An 18,117-nucleotide genomic window follows, 5' to 3' on the forward strand; every position below is an offset into this window, starting at 1 on the left:
GAGTGAAAATCCTATTCTATTTCATGCATCTGCAACAGAATGATTTAGAGTACTGCTGCAACTGCAATGAAGGAACAGGTCTCTCTGAAGAAATAACTTGGCTCACAGAGCCCTTTATTAGTAGGTATGGATTATTACTAGTCATGATGTACAAGAAGGAAACAGCCCAGTTTGCTTCTCAGATCCCAGGCTGAGCTTACCCAACTGCCAATTAGGAAGATCATCTTTTGATGGGTAAGATGATACAGGGAATTACCAATAGCATTTTACAGAATTTCTTTTCAGGATACAATAGCACTCTAAATGCAGTGACTGATGAGAAAGGTCTTGAAATAATTATTCTGCAACATCATCTGTTTTTCAAACTTCAGAAACTGAATCAGTTTTTTAAGTTGTTTGAGGGAGGGAAAGAAAATAGACCAGTAACAATGAAATTATCAGATGAGAAGTTCACTGCCAGCTCAATTTTTTACTTTTTTAAATCATCTTTTTTGTTAACATGTGACAAAACTCAATATTAAGTTTGGTAGTTCTTTTTTAAATTAAAATTTCAATTACTCCTTATTCGTTTCCTATTTCAGGACTCTCGTACCAACTTTTTATCTGAAGCAAATTAAAGAAGATTAGTCATAAAAGCCTAATACTAACTTGCAATTACAGAGCACCTTTTGTTAGAGGATCTCAAAAACACATTACAATGATTAAGTAATTAAGTATAATTTCGTATGGTTAGGTATAATTGTCCCCCTTTTACAAATTGGTAAACTGAGGCACAGAGCGATTAAATGACTTGGCCAAAGTTAAGCAGTGAATGAGTGACAGCATTAGAACCCAAGAAGTCCTAAGAGTTTGAACACCAAGATCCCACTACTTCTCTCAAACTGGGATTATAGTGAGAAAAGAAAAGGTAAGCAGCGTGCCACTGTTAGAAGATTCCATTACCGGTATACTAAGTTATACTCTCCATATCACTGCAACATTGATGCATAGTTATAGCTAATTATCCTGTCACTAAGTCCCCTTATAAAAGTGCTAAAAGGAACAAGTGTCTTGACCATCTACACATGGGAAAGTGATTAACCACTTCACTTCCACTGCCAACAACCCAAGAAACAAGCAAGTTTTATCTTTTACAAAAATACAACTTACTCTAGAACAGAATGAGTTGCTGCCTGTGGATGGTAGCGATACTGGAGGAGGCACTGGTCAACTCGAAAGACTCCACCACCCTTTCGGATATGTTCATAAAAGAACAGCAAGTCTTCTGGAACACCCTGTAGAGAGAGAGCTCATTCAATACAAAAGCCGCTGGCATTCCTTATTAAAATATTACAAGTGACAGAGTGCATATTTCGTTGTTTTGCCAAATAGATAGTTTTAAAATTTGTCTCCTAAATCTCTTTTTGTGTAGACCCAAAAGTTGTCTAATGGGTCTTTAAAGAAATTTACCCAAATATAAGATAATGCTATTTGAAAACCAGTCAACACTGCTTGAAACTGAAGCACTGTGAGCCAATGCTGACTATGGGAACAAGAATGGCAAAAGAAAGGTCTTTTCATTTTGACCAGGCTTGTAAAGCTTTATGCATGATAGCCCCAAAAGAGGCAAACCTAACTGCTTAAAAGTTCATGAAACCTAAAACGTTAAGTAATCAAATAACTTATTTAATGGAATCTGTGACTTTATAATAGCGTTATTTACAAAGTTACAGTTCTTTCGTTGGCTGCCATTCAAACTTTCATATTGGTCCCCATTAGGGACAGGTTAACCAGGTCCAATAAAATGAGAACCAAACCTTTACTCAAACCTTAGACTGATTTAAGGTTTGAAAAAGTTCAGTGTTGTTTTCTTTCCTTTTAATTTTCATGAACTAGTCTCTGCTTCTGACTAGGATTAGAAGCAGCAGTGTTGAAGCAATGCAAGAAAAGTTGTTTTCCTAGAATTCCTGAACCAACACCATCTAAGAAGTATCAGAAGTCTTATGAATAAGACTATGATTATGTCACAGAAGTCATGGAATCCGTGACTTTCATTGACCTCCACGACATTTTCTGCCCCCGGGCTGGAGCTCCCAGCCAGCTTCTCCTTCCCCGCAGCTCCTAGCCCCCGCACTGGTGGGGGCACCCCACAGCTGTCCAGCCGGGGATGAAGAAGACTCCCTGCAGCTGGCGGTGGGGGAACCCCCCGCAGCTGACCAGCTGTGGTGGGCAGCTGGGGGACCCTGCAGCTCCCAGCCGTGGTGGCTGGCGGGGGACTCCCATGAGTGCCCAGCTGCCCCAGGGTCGAGGGTACCTTGCAGCAGCCCAGCCCCGCAGGCAGGATGACCCCGCAGCTTCCACTCCCCACAATGACGGGGGACCCCAGAGCTCCCAGTGACCGCAACGGTGGGGGATCCAGGAGCCCCAGTAGCAGTGGGTGCTGAACCCACCCCCCCATTTTGTCAGGGATATTTTTAGTGAAAGTCAGGGACGGGTCACGGGCTGCCATGAATTTTTGGTTATTGTCCATGACCTGTCCATGAGTTTTACTAAAAATGTCCATGACAAAAACTTTGCTTTACTTATGAATAGCTGCAATATTTCTAACCTGCTTTGTAGAGCAATGAATTTGGGATAAGCAGTCCAACCATACTCCAGTGATTGAATTAGAACCTCAAACATGACCAATGAGACAACCTTGAATCAGACTTAAAAAAAGTAAATGCCTTAGACAAAGTGTAAAAGGGGCAGTGATATGGCCAGTGGTACTGTATTACATGTCAGCCATCCCTTGGATTATAAAACCACCTTGAATAGCATGGCCCTATTCTATATGCCATTATAAAGGATGGGAAGAAGAGTATGTGTTTGTACTTAGCAATGGTGCAACCATTTGAAAAAATTAAAGTAAAACATGGTTTAAAATATATAATTGTCACACACATTTTCAAACACTGTTTTTCTCTCCTCCCACTCATTGTTTCTGAGAGATCATGTGACTACCATGCAAATAAACATATAATACAAAGAGTATTTATTCAGTATTTGAGTGTGGCACCTAATAAAAGCTGAAGAGGCAATATAACAATGACAAGCACAAAGAAGAGAAAGAAAAAAATTTACATTAACTATCTCAGGTGGTGACATTAGGTAGGCAGAAAGAGCCTAAAGCTTATGTATTTATTGCAGGTATTTTATTTCTACAGAAAAAATTATAAATACACTAACTAAATAAAATGATAAAAAATATTGTGGCTATTGCCATAGCTTGTGTGCACCTCAAAGCATTAAGAAAATACAATTAAAATAAAAAATTTCTACAACCTTGGACCCTACCCTTCACTCAAGTTCACATTATTGGTAGTATGTGGGGAAAGAGGTGTAAAGTTATGATTAGAGATGGAACTGTAGTGTCTGTTGTAGCAGAGAAGAGACAATTTGGTTGTAATGAGTAAAAAAGGGGTTCCTGGTGAAGGCTGCTGGACACAGACTCACTCTGTGGTCCTCAGCCATGGGTGGAACAGCTTACTGCAGTAGAGGCTTTCTAGCTCCCAAAGTGACTAACACAGTTTAATATGTTAATGTCACCACATTTAGAGTATCCCTAAAAACTGGCCTGGACTAAGCAGCCATGGAAGAACAGTATAGTACACTAAAGGATGACTCCAGAACACTCAATGCAACCCTCTTTGCATTCTGGGAGAGCTCAGAACTAGAACTACACCTCTACCCCAATATAACGCAACCCAATATAACATGAATTCGGATATAATGCAGTAAAGCAGCGCTCCGGGGGGGCAGGGCTGCGCACTCCGGCGGATCAAAGCAAGTTCGATATAACGCGGTTTCACCTATAACGCAGTAAGATTTTTTGGCTCCGGAGGACAGCGTTATATCGGGGTAGAGGTGTAGTTCTAAATTTTGCAACTCTATAATTGGTTGAGCTGGAACACTGAATCTGATCCCACTCCCAAACTCTGGGGAAGTGTGGATTCAAATCCAATTGCTGGGTGACAAAGGCCCATCTCTAATTGGCATGTTTATATTATGAGACACTTGTCCAGTTTTCTCATCCTAGTGCTCAGATGCCGGAGCAAGCTTTCACAGAGCTTTGTGCAGTTTGCAATTTACATGGATATCTAATGCTTCAGAGGTCACTAAAGGAATCTGGGTGAGGGTGCAGGAAGAGAAAGCAGCTGTTCCCATCAGAAAGAAAATAAAATACCATTTAGACTGAAATTCTTTGTTCCCCAAATCACACACTAAGTTGAGTTAGGCTGAGTGCATGGTTTTATTAAATATCAGTCTACTGCACTTGTCAAATTCTGGTTTGGAAATATCATTACACCACTTACAAGTACTGGTAAATCATTTTCATGTGGAGTCTCATTTTCATGCTTCAAATTGCTACAGCTGAAACATTTAGCAACATATTTCAGCATAAACTGATTAAAAACAGTTATTGTCAAAATAAAATGATCCCTCTAAAACTGGGATTTGATTCATGGACCCTATTTTCTATTTCTTCTGCTGAAAGGAGCATTTCAGAGCAATGTGCCCAGTTCCCAGGGGTGAGCAGATGCCTTGCATTGCTCAGCAGTGACCTCTCAGCTAACGAAGGAGCAGTACTGCCGAAGGAAATGCATACATTTTGCAAGGGATGGAAAGATATTGACTATGCCATGGGTCCTGCCGGGATAGGACTACTTAGGGCTCAGGGATACGTACGGGGCTTGCACTACGGCAGTTTCTTCCATTTTGAGATATTATCAGTTCCAGCTGTATTTCCCATTTTAATCACCAGACATCCATCTCACACTCGTACCACCTTTCAAAGTAGAAGAATCTGCAACCACTCTAGGGATATTTTTTAATGCTCTTTGAAACTGATGGCTAGATATAAGTACAGAATAACAAGATATAAAGTAATACAGCTAAAATGTATCTTGCAAATAATTTTCATGCTCCACAAAGACAGTTGAATAGCACAGTATCACAAGTCAGTGAAATATGTAACATCAACCCAGAAAATAAGCAAAAAAATAACTTCAGATGCTCTCTAGAATAGTTTGTTACTACTAACATTCCACCTGGACTTACACACACCATGGCCCTTTCTACTTCTACTAGGGTTTTGTTTTGTTATAATTCTACTACTGCTACTCAAAATGATCACCACATTTTTTTCAAAAATTGCTCAAGACTCCAGATCACTATAGAAAAGCCTTAAATTCTATAAAAAAAACCTAGTGCAGAATTCTCTCCTTTACCTCAGAAACTGCAACTGGAGGGCCCTGGCTAAGAGAGATATAATGCATTATCCTAGGATTTTCATTTCAATAGCATGCTTCACAAATTTCACTCATAATGGATCATCAGCAAGGAAACGTCACATGCTTTATAAAAGGTCTTCAGTGTATTTTTTTTTAATTACACAAAAGACAAAATAAAAACATTTTTTTCATGTATTAAATAAACCAACAACTAGTTGAAAAGGCAAACGAGGAGTACTTGTGGCACCCACAAGCACTCCTTGTTCTTTTTGCTGATACAGACTAACATGGCTACCACTCTGAAACTTGTCACCATGCTAGGTCAAAAGGGGTTTTCAAGTGACAGAATCATGCAGCTTGAAAGCTCTTCTCTTTCACCAACAGAACCTGGGCTAGTAAAATATATTAGCTTGCCCACTTTACCTCTATCCTGGTATTTAACATCAGGAAGAGCATTTTGGGGGGCAATTTTCCAACAGCAAATAGAAAATAAACCCTCTATAGCTAACAATCTAGACTTTTGCCGAATTTTTAACTACTCAAAATAAACCTAAACAAAAACAAACAGAATGTTGGCTGCAGAACTCATGGTACCTATAGCCTGGCTGAATAGCAGTTACTGTACTTTGTTTTTCTTGTGCAGTTGCTCAAAACAGATTATCCAAATTACTATTATTCCATACAAAACGAAAACTACATTAAAAAACCATTAAGGTTGCAAAGTGAGGCTCTCAAAAGTTAGGTAATGTCAAAATTACAGTAGAAACTTTAATTCTGCCTCTATGTGTATGCATTATGATACAATCTTTACTTACATAATCACAAGAGAGTTTTTTCTCAAAGGACCTCAGACTCATTAAATGAGGCATCTGTTCAATATTTCTTATTATTCTCATCATTTGCCGTATGACCCTATCTGTTAAGTTACTAGAACATAGGAATTGCCAGACTGAATCAGATCCGTGGTCCAAAGTCCAGTATCCTATCTCCAACAATGGCCAGCAGCAGAGGCTTCAGATAGTACATGAAATCCAAAAGTAGGTAAATGTATTGCCATAATGCACACCATCTTAAACTTGAACTGAAACAATAATATTTTTATTTCTTCAGAGGTTTCTCTATGGCATTCATCACAATGGTATTTCAAGTGTCTCAGAAACGTTAATGAATTTATCTTTACCAACACCTGTGAGAGGTATTCATATCCACGTTTTACAGATGGGGAACTGAGACAGAGAAAAAGAACAATATTTTCAATAGTGTCAACCAATTTTGGAAGTCCCAATTTCCAGATGCCCAACTTGAGATACCTGGGGCCTGATTTTTCACATATAAAGTACCTATTCCTAGACCTATGTCACAAGACATACCAATGGTTCAGGATGGAACACCTCACACCACTGAGCAATATACTTTGGGGGCTATTTGAAGGGGAGCAGAAGGGACTATTTTTCTGGCAGGCTGTTTTTGTTTAAAATGGTTGGCATTCAGATGCTTGAGGTGTTCCAGACTCTACTGTGGAAGATGGATCAGTGGGTATAGGGCAGGTGAGGCAGACAAAGTTGCATGAAGAAGGCAATAAATCACTTAATTCTGTAACTTATCACATATCTCTACATATGTACCATAGGTACATCACACATACACTGGTTAATATTTTCAAAATCAACTGGGGAGTTAGCCACACAACTCCCGTTAAAATTAATGGAAGTAATGTAGCTAAATTTCCTAGCTGGCTTTGAAAATCTGAACCACACTTCACATTTTCTGCTCTTCCATTTTTATAAAATGAAGAAATAAAAATGGAGACCTTTCCCTAAGAATGATGGTGCTTGCCAATAAAAAGAAGCTTGCATTACCACAGTATTAAGTATTACCTTTATTTGAGAGGAAATGCAACAGAGGGTAATACTGAGTATAGGTCTGACGCTCTCCTAAAAGCTCTTAAGAGAACTACCCATCTTGCATTTTGGGCTCAATTCTCCATTGTTCCTGAGCTAAACATAGATATAGTGAACAGCAGGGAGAGGTGCTACTGACAATTACTCCCTAATTCTTAGCTGCTTGGCTCCAGTATAAGCTAAAGCTGGCAAGAAAGCTGCTTTAAGTTAAGGTGCTGGTGGATCTTCTGCCAGCTGAGAATCAGGCCAACATGCTCCCTCCTCCCCGATGCATCCACACCCTTCCGTAACTTTGACATATGCCCCGCTTCTTCTGACTATGTCTTCTTCCTTTCCTCTTTACACCTAGCAGTATAGTTCCAGTGTAGGAGGTGGTGGTGGGAAAGTTGGTGTGGGAGGCAGTGGAGCTGCGTCGTCTGTTAGCCTTGTGCCGATGAAAATTTGCCCTATATTATGGAATCTCCAGCTGGCGAAACTGGAGAATCCAGCCCTATAGATTTTATAATTAGGTTTTACATGCCTTGTTTAAAAAAACAGGACAAGAAAGGCAAATCTACCATTACAACTATGCTATTAAGGTAATATATTAGGAAAATCTGAATTGTGGGGGAGAAGAGCTAGCCAAGTCTCTTGATCAGAACTCTCAAGAGAAATCAGGCTGTAATTGGGAACACTTTTTTTTCTTACCGATAAGAGTATGATGGAAAAGGCTGGAATCAGAGGGAGCCAAATTTATCTCAGTCCTCAGAGGAATCTCAAAGTGCTGAGAGAAAGAGTGAGTGGAAGAGGAAATAACTTTTGTCTCCATACTTACCTGATTAATGCAGTATTTTAGCAGGATTCTGTTGCCGAAGTTTTAAAGCCTATTCATTCCATACCTTGTACCGTAGGCCATGCCTTTAAAAACAACAACCCCAAAACACTGCAATAGTAATATTACATTGGAGTTGCACTAAAAGCCGTTCAAGTGATTAAATGGAAATAACATAGTACAAAACAGTTATAGAATGAACTTCCAAATCCTTATTCCTAGAAAGACCCAAGAGTATCTCATAGAAGGTTCTGAGCTAAATTTTAAACTTACAGCAGCAGCATGTGCTGTGGTGTTAGCCACATGTTGCTGGATATACATCTGGCACAAGAGACATCCTGTCTCAAAGAAAGTTCTCTCACTTCAGGCCAACACCCTGTACTGAAAGGGACTTTTTATGGCTCATATCAGCAACAGGAACATGCTTGCTAAAACTGCTGCCTTCTAGAGCAGTGGCTCTCAACCTTTGCAGACTACCGTACCTCTGTCAGGAGTCTGATTTGTCTTGTGTACCCTCAAGTTACACCTCACTTAAAAACTACTTGCTTACAAAACAGACATAAAAATACAAGTGTCACAGCACAGTATTACTGAAAAATTGCTTATTTTCTCATTTTACCATATAATTATAAAGTAAATCTATTGGAATATAAATATTGTACTTACATTTCAGTGTATAGTATATAGAGCAGTATAAACAAGTTGTCTGTATGAAATTTTAGTTTGTACTGATTTCGTTAGTGCTTTTTATGTAGCCTGTTGTAAAACTATACAAATATCTAAATGAGATGCTGTACCTCCTGGAAGACCTCTGCGTACTCCCAGGAGTACGTGTACCCCTGGTTGAGAACCACTATTCTAAAGTTTACTGCTGATGAGAGCACATGTGCTTGTGGACTGCTATCCAATGGCTGGAAGTTGAAGCTAGATAAAAAATTGCAGCTTGCCTAAATGTAGCCGTTAGGGTAATTAACAATTGGAACAATTTACCAAGGGATGTGATGGATTCCCCATCACTTGAAGTCTTCAAATCAAGATTGCCTGTCTTTCTAAAATATAAGATCTAGCTCAACCACTAAATACGGCCTTGAGACAGAAATTATTGGGTGAAATTCTATGATCTGGGGTATACAGCAGGTCAGTCTAGATAATCACACGGATCCTTTCTGGATTTAGAATCTATGGAATTATGTCCCATTTGTAGCTAACCATGGATCTACAGCTACACTGCATTCCACAGTATGTCTGGTGGGCCTAACAGCTGGCACCACATGCACTGCAGCAGACTGCCATCCGTTATTTCATGCCATCTGGGGTAATTCCATCTTGCACACCTGGCTGTAGCTTCTTATGGTATGTCTACACTGCAAAGCGAAGGTGTGATTGTAGCATGGGTAGGCAGATCCATGTTAGCTTTAATCTAGCTAGCACAGATGACACAATAGACACAATAGCATTGCAGATGTGGTATCATGGGCTTCAGTATGGGCTACACCAGTCTGGTTGCTAGCCTGTGCTGAAGCCCGTGCCACCATGTCTGCACTAAAGCTAACACAGGTATGCAATCCCATGCTACAATCGCATCTTAACTTTGCAGTGTAAGACATAGCCTTAGATATTTCAAGCAAGCTAGATTTGTGGGTGTGGGTGTGCACTGAAATTTTTTTAAATGCTGAGCATTGACTGACAGAACATAATCTGAAATCTCTAGGATCTTACAGGTTTGGTACTCTATCTTTGCAAATTTTACATTAAATTTTTCTGTCTTAAGGAAATCTTGTTAATTTTACTTCATGAAACTGTTTTTTAATCGCCATTAGTTTGACTTCCATTAGGACAGTCACCAGAAATAGGCTGGAGGACCCATTAGAAGCCACCCCATTAAATTATTGCACTGAGTAATATTTGAATTGGCTTCTCTTCAGAATTATCCAAAACTCTCTTAAGCCTCTTAATCTTTCTTTAAATCTGTGACTCTGTCCCTTTGCTCATACCCTGATAAGGCCTTTAAATCATTTTGCCCTGATTATAAAACAGGAAACCTGTGACAATGTTATATTTGCTTCAGTGTTTGTGAAATAAAGTTAAAGGGTTACTAGAGACTCTGCACATTTTCTTTCTTCTAAAAGAGAAATGTTTCTGCTCTTCTGGCAAAGAGCAATTAAATTAAACAAGGAAAAGGTGAAAGCCAAAGGGTCAGGGCGGGGTGAATTATAAAGGGCGCTTAATAATACACTAGCAAGAAATGTCTTTAGAAGTGGGGGAGGAGGTGGGTTTTCAAATACTATGTAAGTATAATTTATCATTGGCTCCAGCACTTTCTTTTCTTCCTGGATACTACTCAAATACTGATCTCTGTTCAGCTTTAACTGTACCATGCCAAGAATATCAGAGCCTGTGTTTTGTCCTCATTTTTCCCCAGAGCACCTTGACAGCCTGACAATATTCTAATTCATGTTCCAAAACCCCACAAATTTCTCCTTAACCTTTCAGCTTCCGGGGCTTATTATAAATGCTTGTCAAGTATCAGAGGGGTAGCCGTGTTAGTCTGAATCTGTAAAAAGCAACAGAGGGTCCTGTGGCACCTTTAAGACTAACAGAAGTATTGGAGCATAAGCTTTCGTGGGTGAATGCCCACTTCATCAGACGCAACTAATGGAAATTTCCAGAGGCAGGTAAATGCTTGGTTTCTTGAGGGAATTCTGACAGCTCTCTTCTGGCCCAGAGAAATGGAGAAAGGTATTAGCGAGCCCCACAAAGGCTATAAAGCTCCTTTAGACATTTGGAGTACTCACTGCATTCTCCTGTGCACCAAGATGTATATCAACACCACCTCAGTTCCTCCTTTCCATGACCCTTTATCACAGGAACAGATCAGAGTTGAGAGTCTGCAGTTTAGAATGCAGTGGCTGTTTGTATTCAGAAATGCTAGCTGCTCACACTACATGATTACACCTGGGGCTCATTAAAAATAATTTCCCTTTGTTTGCACTTTTAGATACATTTTAAAAAGTGGCAAGACTTATGTAGAATTCTAGTCTGGATACACTTAAAAAGGAATGTTAAGGTTGGGGGTGAGGTTAGGGGGGCAGGATAGACAGAGAATTTAGTTAGAGCAGAAAATATTTTACACTGATCTGCCCTGGGAATCAGGGATAAAATGATTGTGGTGTTTCTCATTCTAATCTTATGGTGAAGTTAGTCTATATAAAAGCACAATTATGCAAACTGCCATTTTTGATTCTCCTTTGTTCAGTAGAAGTTTGAAGAAAGAAGAGGAGTTTGCTGGTTAGGCAGGCCAGAAAAGATTTTGGTGTTACCTATGGCTTATGTGCTTTAAGTATCTCAAAAGTATTTACCAAGCAGTAAATTAGGGTATCTTAGTGTAGTAATTGTGTAGCCATTACACACTTACAAATAGTTCACACAAGACATTAGAATTAAGAAAATGTTGGCCAGAATGCAGGTTATTTGTTTTTTCCAAAAACACCATAGGAACTTTTACTTGGATGTCCACAAGAGACAGGGCAAAGCTCTGTAGTCTAATGTTTCATCTGAAGGAGGGAGGATAGACACAGCTATGTGCAGACCCATAACTAGAATAGCAAAAGATGTTGTTGGCCAAAGGTTGAGGTGCTCTGATAAAGATATATAGTGGAAACTTCACACAGCACCAGCCTCCACTATATCTGTCCCTGGCCAAGGCTATCAGTTCCCCACTCTCATGGGGGATCAAGTTTTGAAATGTACCAGTCATTTAATGATACACTGAAACTGTACATAAGGCTGGAACCCTTCATTCTCTGTGTGTGATATATGTGAAGCCAGTGATGGCTTTTTAATAACATTTCTATGTGTTGGAATAAACTTAAAGCAAGGTGCCACAAACTTGATCAAATAAATTAGATGGCGTCACACACACAAGTTTCCCAAAGAGAAAACTTTCACATACTAAGCTCACAAAGTGTAAATAAAATGTTGCCACTTGTTCCAATAACAGAAGTCTCTACATTTAATCTGTGTGGGATGGATGCACTCCAGGAAGATTCTCTCTCCAGTTTTCTGATAAAGTTCCTCAAAAATATGTTCATTATATCACCATCCTTCTACCTCTGGATGTACTGTAGAGAGGACACTATCCTAAATAAAGTGGTTGTCATTAAAATCTTTACACTCTTGCCCAGATTTCAGTGGTATTCCAGATAACTCAGTATACCATGAACACATATTAAAATCAGTTACTTGCAAGGCAATTATATAAAAGTTAGTAGCAATCACTTCAGCTTTACCGGATAACTTGCTTTTTCTACTTCAAAATATTTCAATCCTGGCTCTTATAATTAAATAACTAAATATTCTCCTCACTTATATATAATTGAACTGAATAAACATAATTAAATACATATCACAGTGACAGCCATTCTGCTCTCCTTATTTACATTGTGTAATAGGATTTTTATCATTGTACTTGGATAGTGCACAAAGTATATTTGTAATTCTGGCCTTTGAAGTACAGTCAAGATTTTTAATCACAAGTAGACAAGTTCCATTTCAGAAGAAGTCATTTATAATTCTGTTTGGATATTGCAAAAATGCTAATGCAGAGAAAATATGTCTTCCTAGTGAATGAACATCTTGAAGGAGAGGAATTTTGTTAATAAAATGGAGTCTTTGTAAACAAATGCTTTAAATCTCCCATGAAGTATTGGGACAATTACATATATTTTACCAATAAGAAGGATTTACACATTGGTTAACATTTGATTATGTTCCATCATTCCATGTGCTCTGTTTACTTAGTTCTTCAAATCACAACCTCTCCAACATTTGACATATGAAGAACAGGTGTTCAGATTTAATTCCAAGTGAGAAATGCAGCTTTTTGGTATGGAAACAGTTTTGCAAATGGAAAGACTAGAATCTAGAGATTTCTTGATCTATTTCTCTGTTTATTGGCAGCATCATGACACCTGTAGACTGCATAATTAATACTAACTCAAGAAGGTGGAGGGATGTGATAAATAAGTCAGATGATGAGTCAAGTCAGCATATACACACACAAAGAGAACCCAGTGTTGACCAATAACACTGTTCCCATTGATGTGTATATCAAATCTCCCATTTATTCCAAAGGGAGGAGCTAAGCCAATGCTGTGCACTTCTGAAAATCCCACCTCAATGGTTAAGGATGAGATGACTTGGAAAATTGGTGCTTTCCTTCCTTGTCACAATCCTGCAGTTGTGGGCAGTGGAAGTGTTTGAACGAGAGACTCCTGGCTTTAGAGATGAGGGGGCTATTAGCAGGGCATTTTCTTTGAAGGTCCCTGGCCTCCAGAACTCAATCCCCTCTGTCTGCCAGAGCCTGGATTTGTTGACCTCCTGGACACCCCAACAAAGCTACTCTTATCCCGCCAGGAATTTGGGGAGGGAGTAGACTGTGGAAAATGAGGCCAAATTTAAGGATTTTTTTATTATTATTGATTGGCAGGTAATTATTAGAGCTATAGGTGCATGACCTATATTATAAATCCAAAACCCTTTAGACTTGGCATTGATGCCATTTAAGCAGATCACATTTTACTCACAGGAGGCACGTATGCTGTAAAATAAAATTTAAAAAAAGTAGGAAGGCACAAAACCCAAACCAAACCAGCATGGTTACATGGCAAAGTTCAAGAGGTGATTTAAGTCAAATGGGTATTCTTCAGAAAATGGAAAGTCAACCCCAGGGTAAAGCGAGCGAGCAAGAGAGAGAGGGGAAAAAAAAATGTCAGTATGGTCTGTCTATTGGATAGAGCATTGGATTGACTCAGGAGACCTGGGTCCTATTCCAAGCTCTGCCACTGACCTGCTGTGACCTTAGGCAAAACATTTCACCAGTCTGTCTTTGTTTCCCCCCCACCCTTCTCCGTCTTTTCTATTTGGACTGTAAACTCTTTGGGATAGCGATTCTCTCTCACCATATATTTTTACAGTGCTTAGCACAACGGGGCCTCACTGTCAGTTGGGGTCAGTAGGTGGTACTGTAAATTCAATAACAGCAATGATAATAATCTAGTATTGTAATAAGTAGTATATAAATTAGATTAGGAATTACTTTCAGGAGTACTGCAATGCTACGTCTGGCAGTATTAGATAGAAGAATTCAGAAACAAAGTGGGATATAAGTGTGCTTGTTAATTACCAGAATGTCCTTCCATCACACAGGATATATCTACATAGCAGCTAGGAAGTGTGACTCCCAGCTCGGTTATACGTACATTGCAAGTTCTGTTTGAGCTAACACCTAAAAATAGCAGTGTGTTCGCAGTGGCATAGGCAGTAGCTCAAGTTGTACCAAGGAGGTTGGCCACGATTATTCTCAGGTGGCTGGCCTGAGCTGCTCTCTGTGCCACTGTGGCCACACTGCTATTTTTAGGCCCTACTTCGAGCACAGTTAGTGCATGTATGTCTATCTGAGCTGGGAATCACACCCCTCAGCTGTTGCATAGATGTACCCAAAGTGGTTTCAGCGCTGTGCGCAAAGCCTTAACTCTAGAAACATACCAAAAAACCGGAGGAGTGTTTGTTGATGAACTGAAGACTTTTCTGAAATTTGCAAGCCAGAAGAGGAAATGCTTTTCCTCGGTTTTATCCCCTATAGTATTTCAGTTTAGTTATCCATGCATGAACTAGCATTCTAATTGTAAACACTTTTCACTGTGGCCCATTTAATAGCAATAGGAAAAGACCACTTGAGAGCATAACACTACCAATTGTCCTGCTAACTACAACTTCTTAACAAAACGGAATCAAGAATGGAGTATCAATTTTGTTTCTATCAGTTGCACTCACCTTCCCACCCTCATCAAATTTGCCCACGTGACAAAACCATTCTCGGGAGCAGAACCAGGTAGGCATGATCACAGTGGGTCCATGGGAGGTAAACACCTAGGGAAAAAAGGTGATAAGAAAAAACCTTAGTGAAAAGGACGAATAGTTCCTAACAGATATACTCTTTGATAATAAAGTTTATTTTCATTTATTAACTTATGCCCTGGTTCTGCAAACACTTAGCCTTATCTTGGACTTAAAACACATCAGAAGCCCCATTAAATTCACTGAGACTACTCATGTACTTAAAGTTCAGCACAAGTCTTTGCAGAATCATGGCCTAAGAGATTAAATCTAGTATTTCCTACTTCGTATACTGTAGCACTGTGACTGTTCCTATTAGTAATAGCAAGTTTTACAGCAAATCCAAAGATCTTGAAACTATAATTCAAGTTTTGAGAGATCCACCACAACTGAAAGTTCTACTAGTTTTACTAAAAATACTAATCTTAATAATGAAAGTACATATATAATGGAAAGTCTGTGTCCAACTCTAGGGCTCCAGTGTGCTTTCAGAACGCACAAAATTACAGACTTTGATCTATCTTCTATGATTTTCTGTGGAAAATTGGGGAAAGTGAAGTACAGCTTGATTTTAAACCAGAACAATATGTATACAGTATTTAATGCTACCTGGTTAAACTAAAAGTCTTGGAAAGAAACATATGATTTGACAGACAACATGAATGTAGTTATTTTAAATTTTTGAATGCTCACAGCTTCAGTGACTAGCACCAACACAGCCAGGAACTGTACATAATCAACCTTTGCTGCCTTAAACAAACCTGCCATAAACACAACTATGAAATAAACCAGAATATCCGTATTATGTCAGATAAACAAATTATCACTTTTATTACAAGGAAAAATATCTAGCAAATCAGGAGACTGAACTTGTCAAACAGAAATCTGAAGTTAAAAAGGCATATTGTATCCAGCTCCAAAGAAAGTTACCTGTACAAGCAGGTTTATGGAAACAGAAAAATAAAACACAAATGTATTGCCAGTTTCAATCACTAATGAAAATATATTGGTCTCCAGAAGATCATTTCAAAGTATGCTATAGATGAAATAATTAATATTACTCTGCAGCTAAAATTCTCCAACTCGGTTGCATAAATTTAGCCTTCTGAAACCATAGTTAGATACCTGTTGCTCTTATTAACTTCAATATGAGCTGGGGTTGCTCAGTTCCTCAGGCCACTTTTCTTTTTAGATGGATAAATAGGGATTTAGGATCTTAACTTTAGGCCCACAGATTCAAATCTTTTAAATTTAATTCCGTATTGAGGCACCTAGGGATGGTATTTTCAAAAACATCTAAGTGACTTTGTAACACAAGTCCCACTATAAGGGCTTGTCTTCACTACTGGGATAAGTTGACCTAAGTTATGCTACTCCAGCTCTGTGAATAACATAGCTGGAGTTGACGTAGCTTAGATCGACTTACCCCAGTATCTTCACTGCGCTGCATTGACGGGAGACACTCTCCAGTCAATTTCCTTTACTTTTCTCAGAGAGGTGGAGTACTGGGGTCGACCGCAGAGTGCTCTGCAATCGATTTAGTGGGTCTTCACTAGACTTGCTAAATCGACCCCTGCTGCATCAATTGCAGCAGCATCGATCTCCCCATAGTGAAGACCAGCCCTAAGTCAATAGTCTTGTGCTGAGACTTGTGCTGCTAAGTCAGTGAAGCATATTTGAAAATCCCATCACTAAACAGAAATGGCCTGCCTTTCAGAGGGGCTAAGCATCAGACACTCCCAGTGAAGACACCGGGAGCTGAAGGGCACTCAGCATCTCTGAAAAATCAGACCACTTTTATTTAGGTGCTTAAATATGGATTTAGGTGCCTAACTTTAGGCACCTAAGTTGGAAAATCATGGCTTATATGTATAAGAGTGTAGTATGCTGCCAGTATTTTCCTGTGAAACAACCTGTTAGCAGGTGTTGATTCTGATGGGAGATGCTGAGCCTGGCAACTGATTAGCAGGTGTTGATCAGCTGACTCATTATTGCAAGTACTTATTAGCTTCACCATAGATACCAAGGAAGTGGGAGTGCCCACGGTGGAACTGTAGGATGAAAAAAGCTTAGGAAGAAAAGTTGGACTGCAACTGAGTGGAAACTTCTTTGTCAATAAAGCAAAATTCCAGAAGGGGGACAAGTCCTGAGCCTGTTTGGGGTATACTAAATGTATTTGAAGGTGAAGGAGACTGGAAAAGCCACTTGCTCATTAAGGCCCTGATTCAACAGAGCACTTAAGCATGTGCTTAACTTTAAGCAATGCAAGTAGTCCAATTAACTCCAATGAGACTAATCAGATACTTAAATGCTCTGTAAAGAGAACACTCTCCTAAGGGTTAATGCTGATATTTTGGACAACTTTTATTTCATCACAACATATAGAACACCTAATGAAACTGGTTATAAGTAAGGCTATGTTTTAGTCATGGATATTTTTAGTAAAGGTAATAGACTGGTCACAGGCAGTAAACAAAAATTCACAGCCCATGACTTGTCCTATATACCCCTGAATAAGTCTTGGGTGCTCTGGGGCAGGGGTGGCCCAGAGGCACCACCGCAGGCGCTCGTGTGTGTGTGTGTGTGTGTGGTCTGGGGACCCCTGCTGCTGCTGCTGGGGCGGGAGGGGGTTGGTGGGGCTGACAGGTTCCCTACCTGGTTCCACGGGGCTCCCCGGAAGTGGTGACATTTCCCTCGGCTCCAAGGTGGACGCGCGGCCAGGGGGCTCTGCACACTCTCCACGCCCTGAGCGCTGGCTCCGTATCTCCCATTGGCCAGGAACCACGGCCAATGGGAGCGGTGCCTGCAGGCAGAGGCACCGCGCAGAGCCGCCTGGCCGCACCTCCATCTAGGAGCCGAGGCACACGTTGCCGCTTCCGGGGAGCCCCCCAAGGTAAGCACCGCCCAGAGCCCTCACCCACTCCTGTGCCGCAACCCTCTGCCCCAGCACTGAGCTCCCTTCCACATCTAAACTCCTGCTGCTGCTGGGGGAAGGGGCACGGTGGCTCGAGATTGCCCCAGCAGCAGCCAGTCCGGCTGGCCCCAGGTCACCCCAGCTGCTCAGGTGGCCCCTGGGCCAGCAGAACCGGCTGCTGCAGAAGTCCCAGAAGGTCATGGAATCCATGATTTCCGTGACAGACTCACAGCCTTATTTATAAGCCAAAATAAATCCCTTATTATGTGTATGGACAGAGCAGGAAAATGTTCTTTGCATCTCTTGCAAGGATTTGTTCTCACATATGCACAGTAATGCAGA

The 18,117-nt window shown here is 40.1% G+C and overlaps 1 protein-coding gene across 2 annotated transcripts in view; it reads right to left on the bottom strand.

The window, feature by feature from the left end:
* Positions 1-18,117, bottom strand: part of B3GNTL1 (UDP-GlcNAc:betaGal beta-1,3-N-acetylglucosaminyltransferase like 1) — a 303,787-nt gene that overhangs the window by 68,189 nt on the left and 217,481 nt on the right. For both annotated transcript variants that reach the window (XM_026654438.1, XM_026654439.1), the window contains 2 exons: positions 14,799-14,894; positions 1,150-1,274 (listed from right to left, as the gene is read on the bottom strand). In XM_026654438.1, the coding sequence (XP_026510223.1) occupies positions 1,150-1,274; positions 14,799-14,894 (221 nt within the window). The remainder of the gene's footprint in view (positions 1-1,149; positions 1,275-14,798; positions 14,895-18,117) is intronic.

The sequence above is a fragment of the Terrapene carolina genome, unplaced genomic scaffold (assembly GCF_002925995.2).
Source record: "Terrapene carolina triunguis isolate 2854851 unplaced genomic scaffold, T_m_triunguis-2.0 Scaffold192, whole genome shotgun sequence".
Lineage (NCBI taxonomy): Eukaryota > Metazoa > Chordata > Testudines > Emydidae > Terrapene > Terrapene triunguis.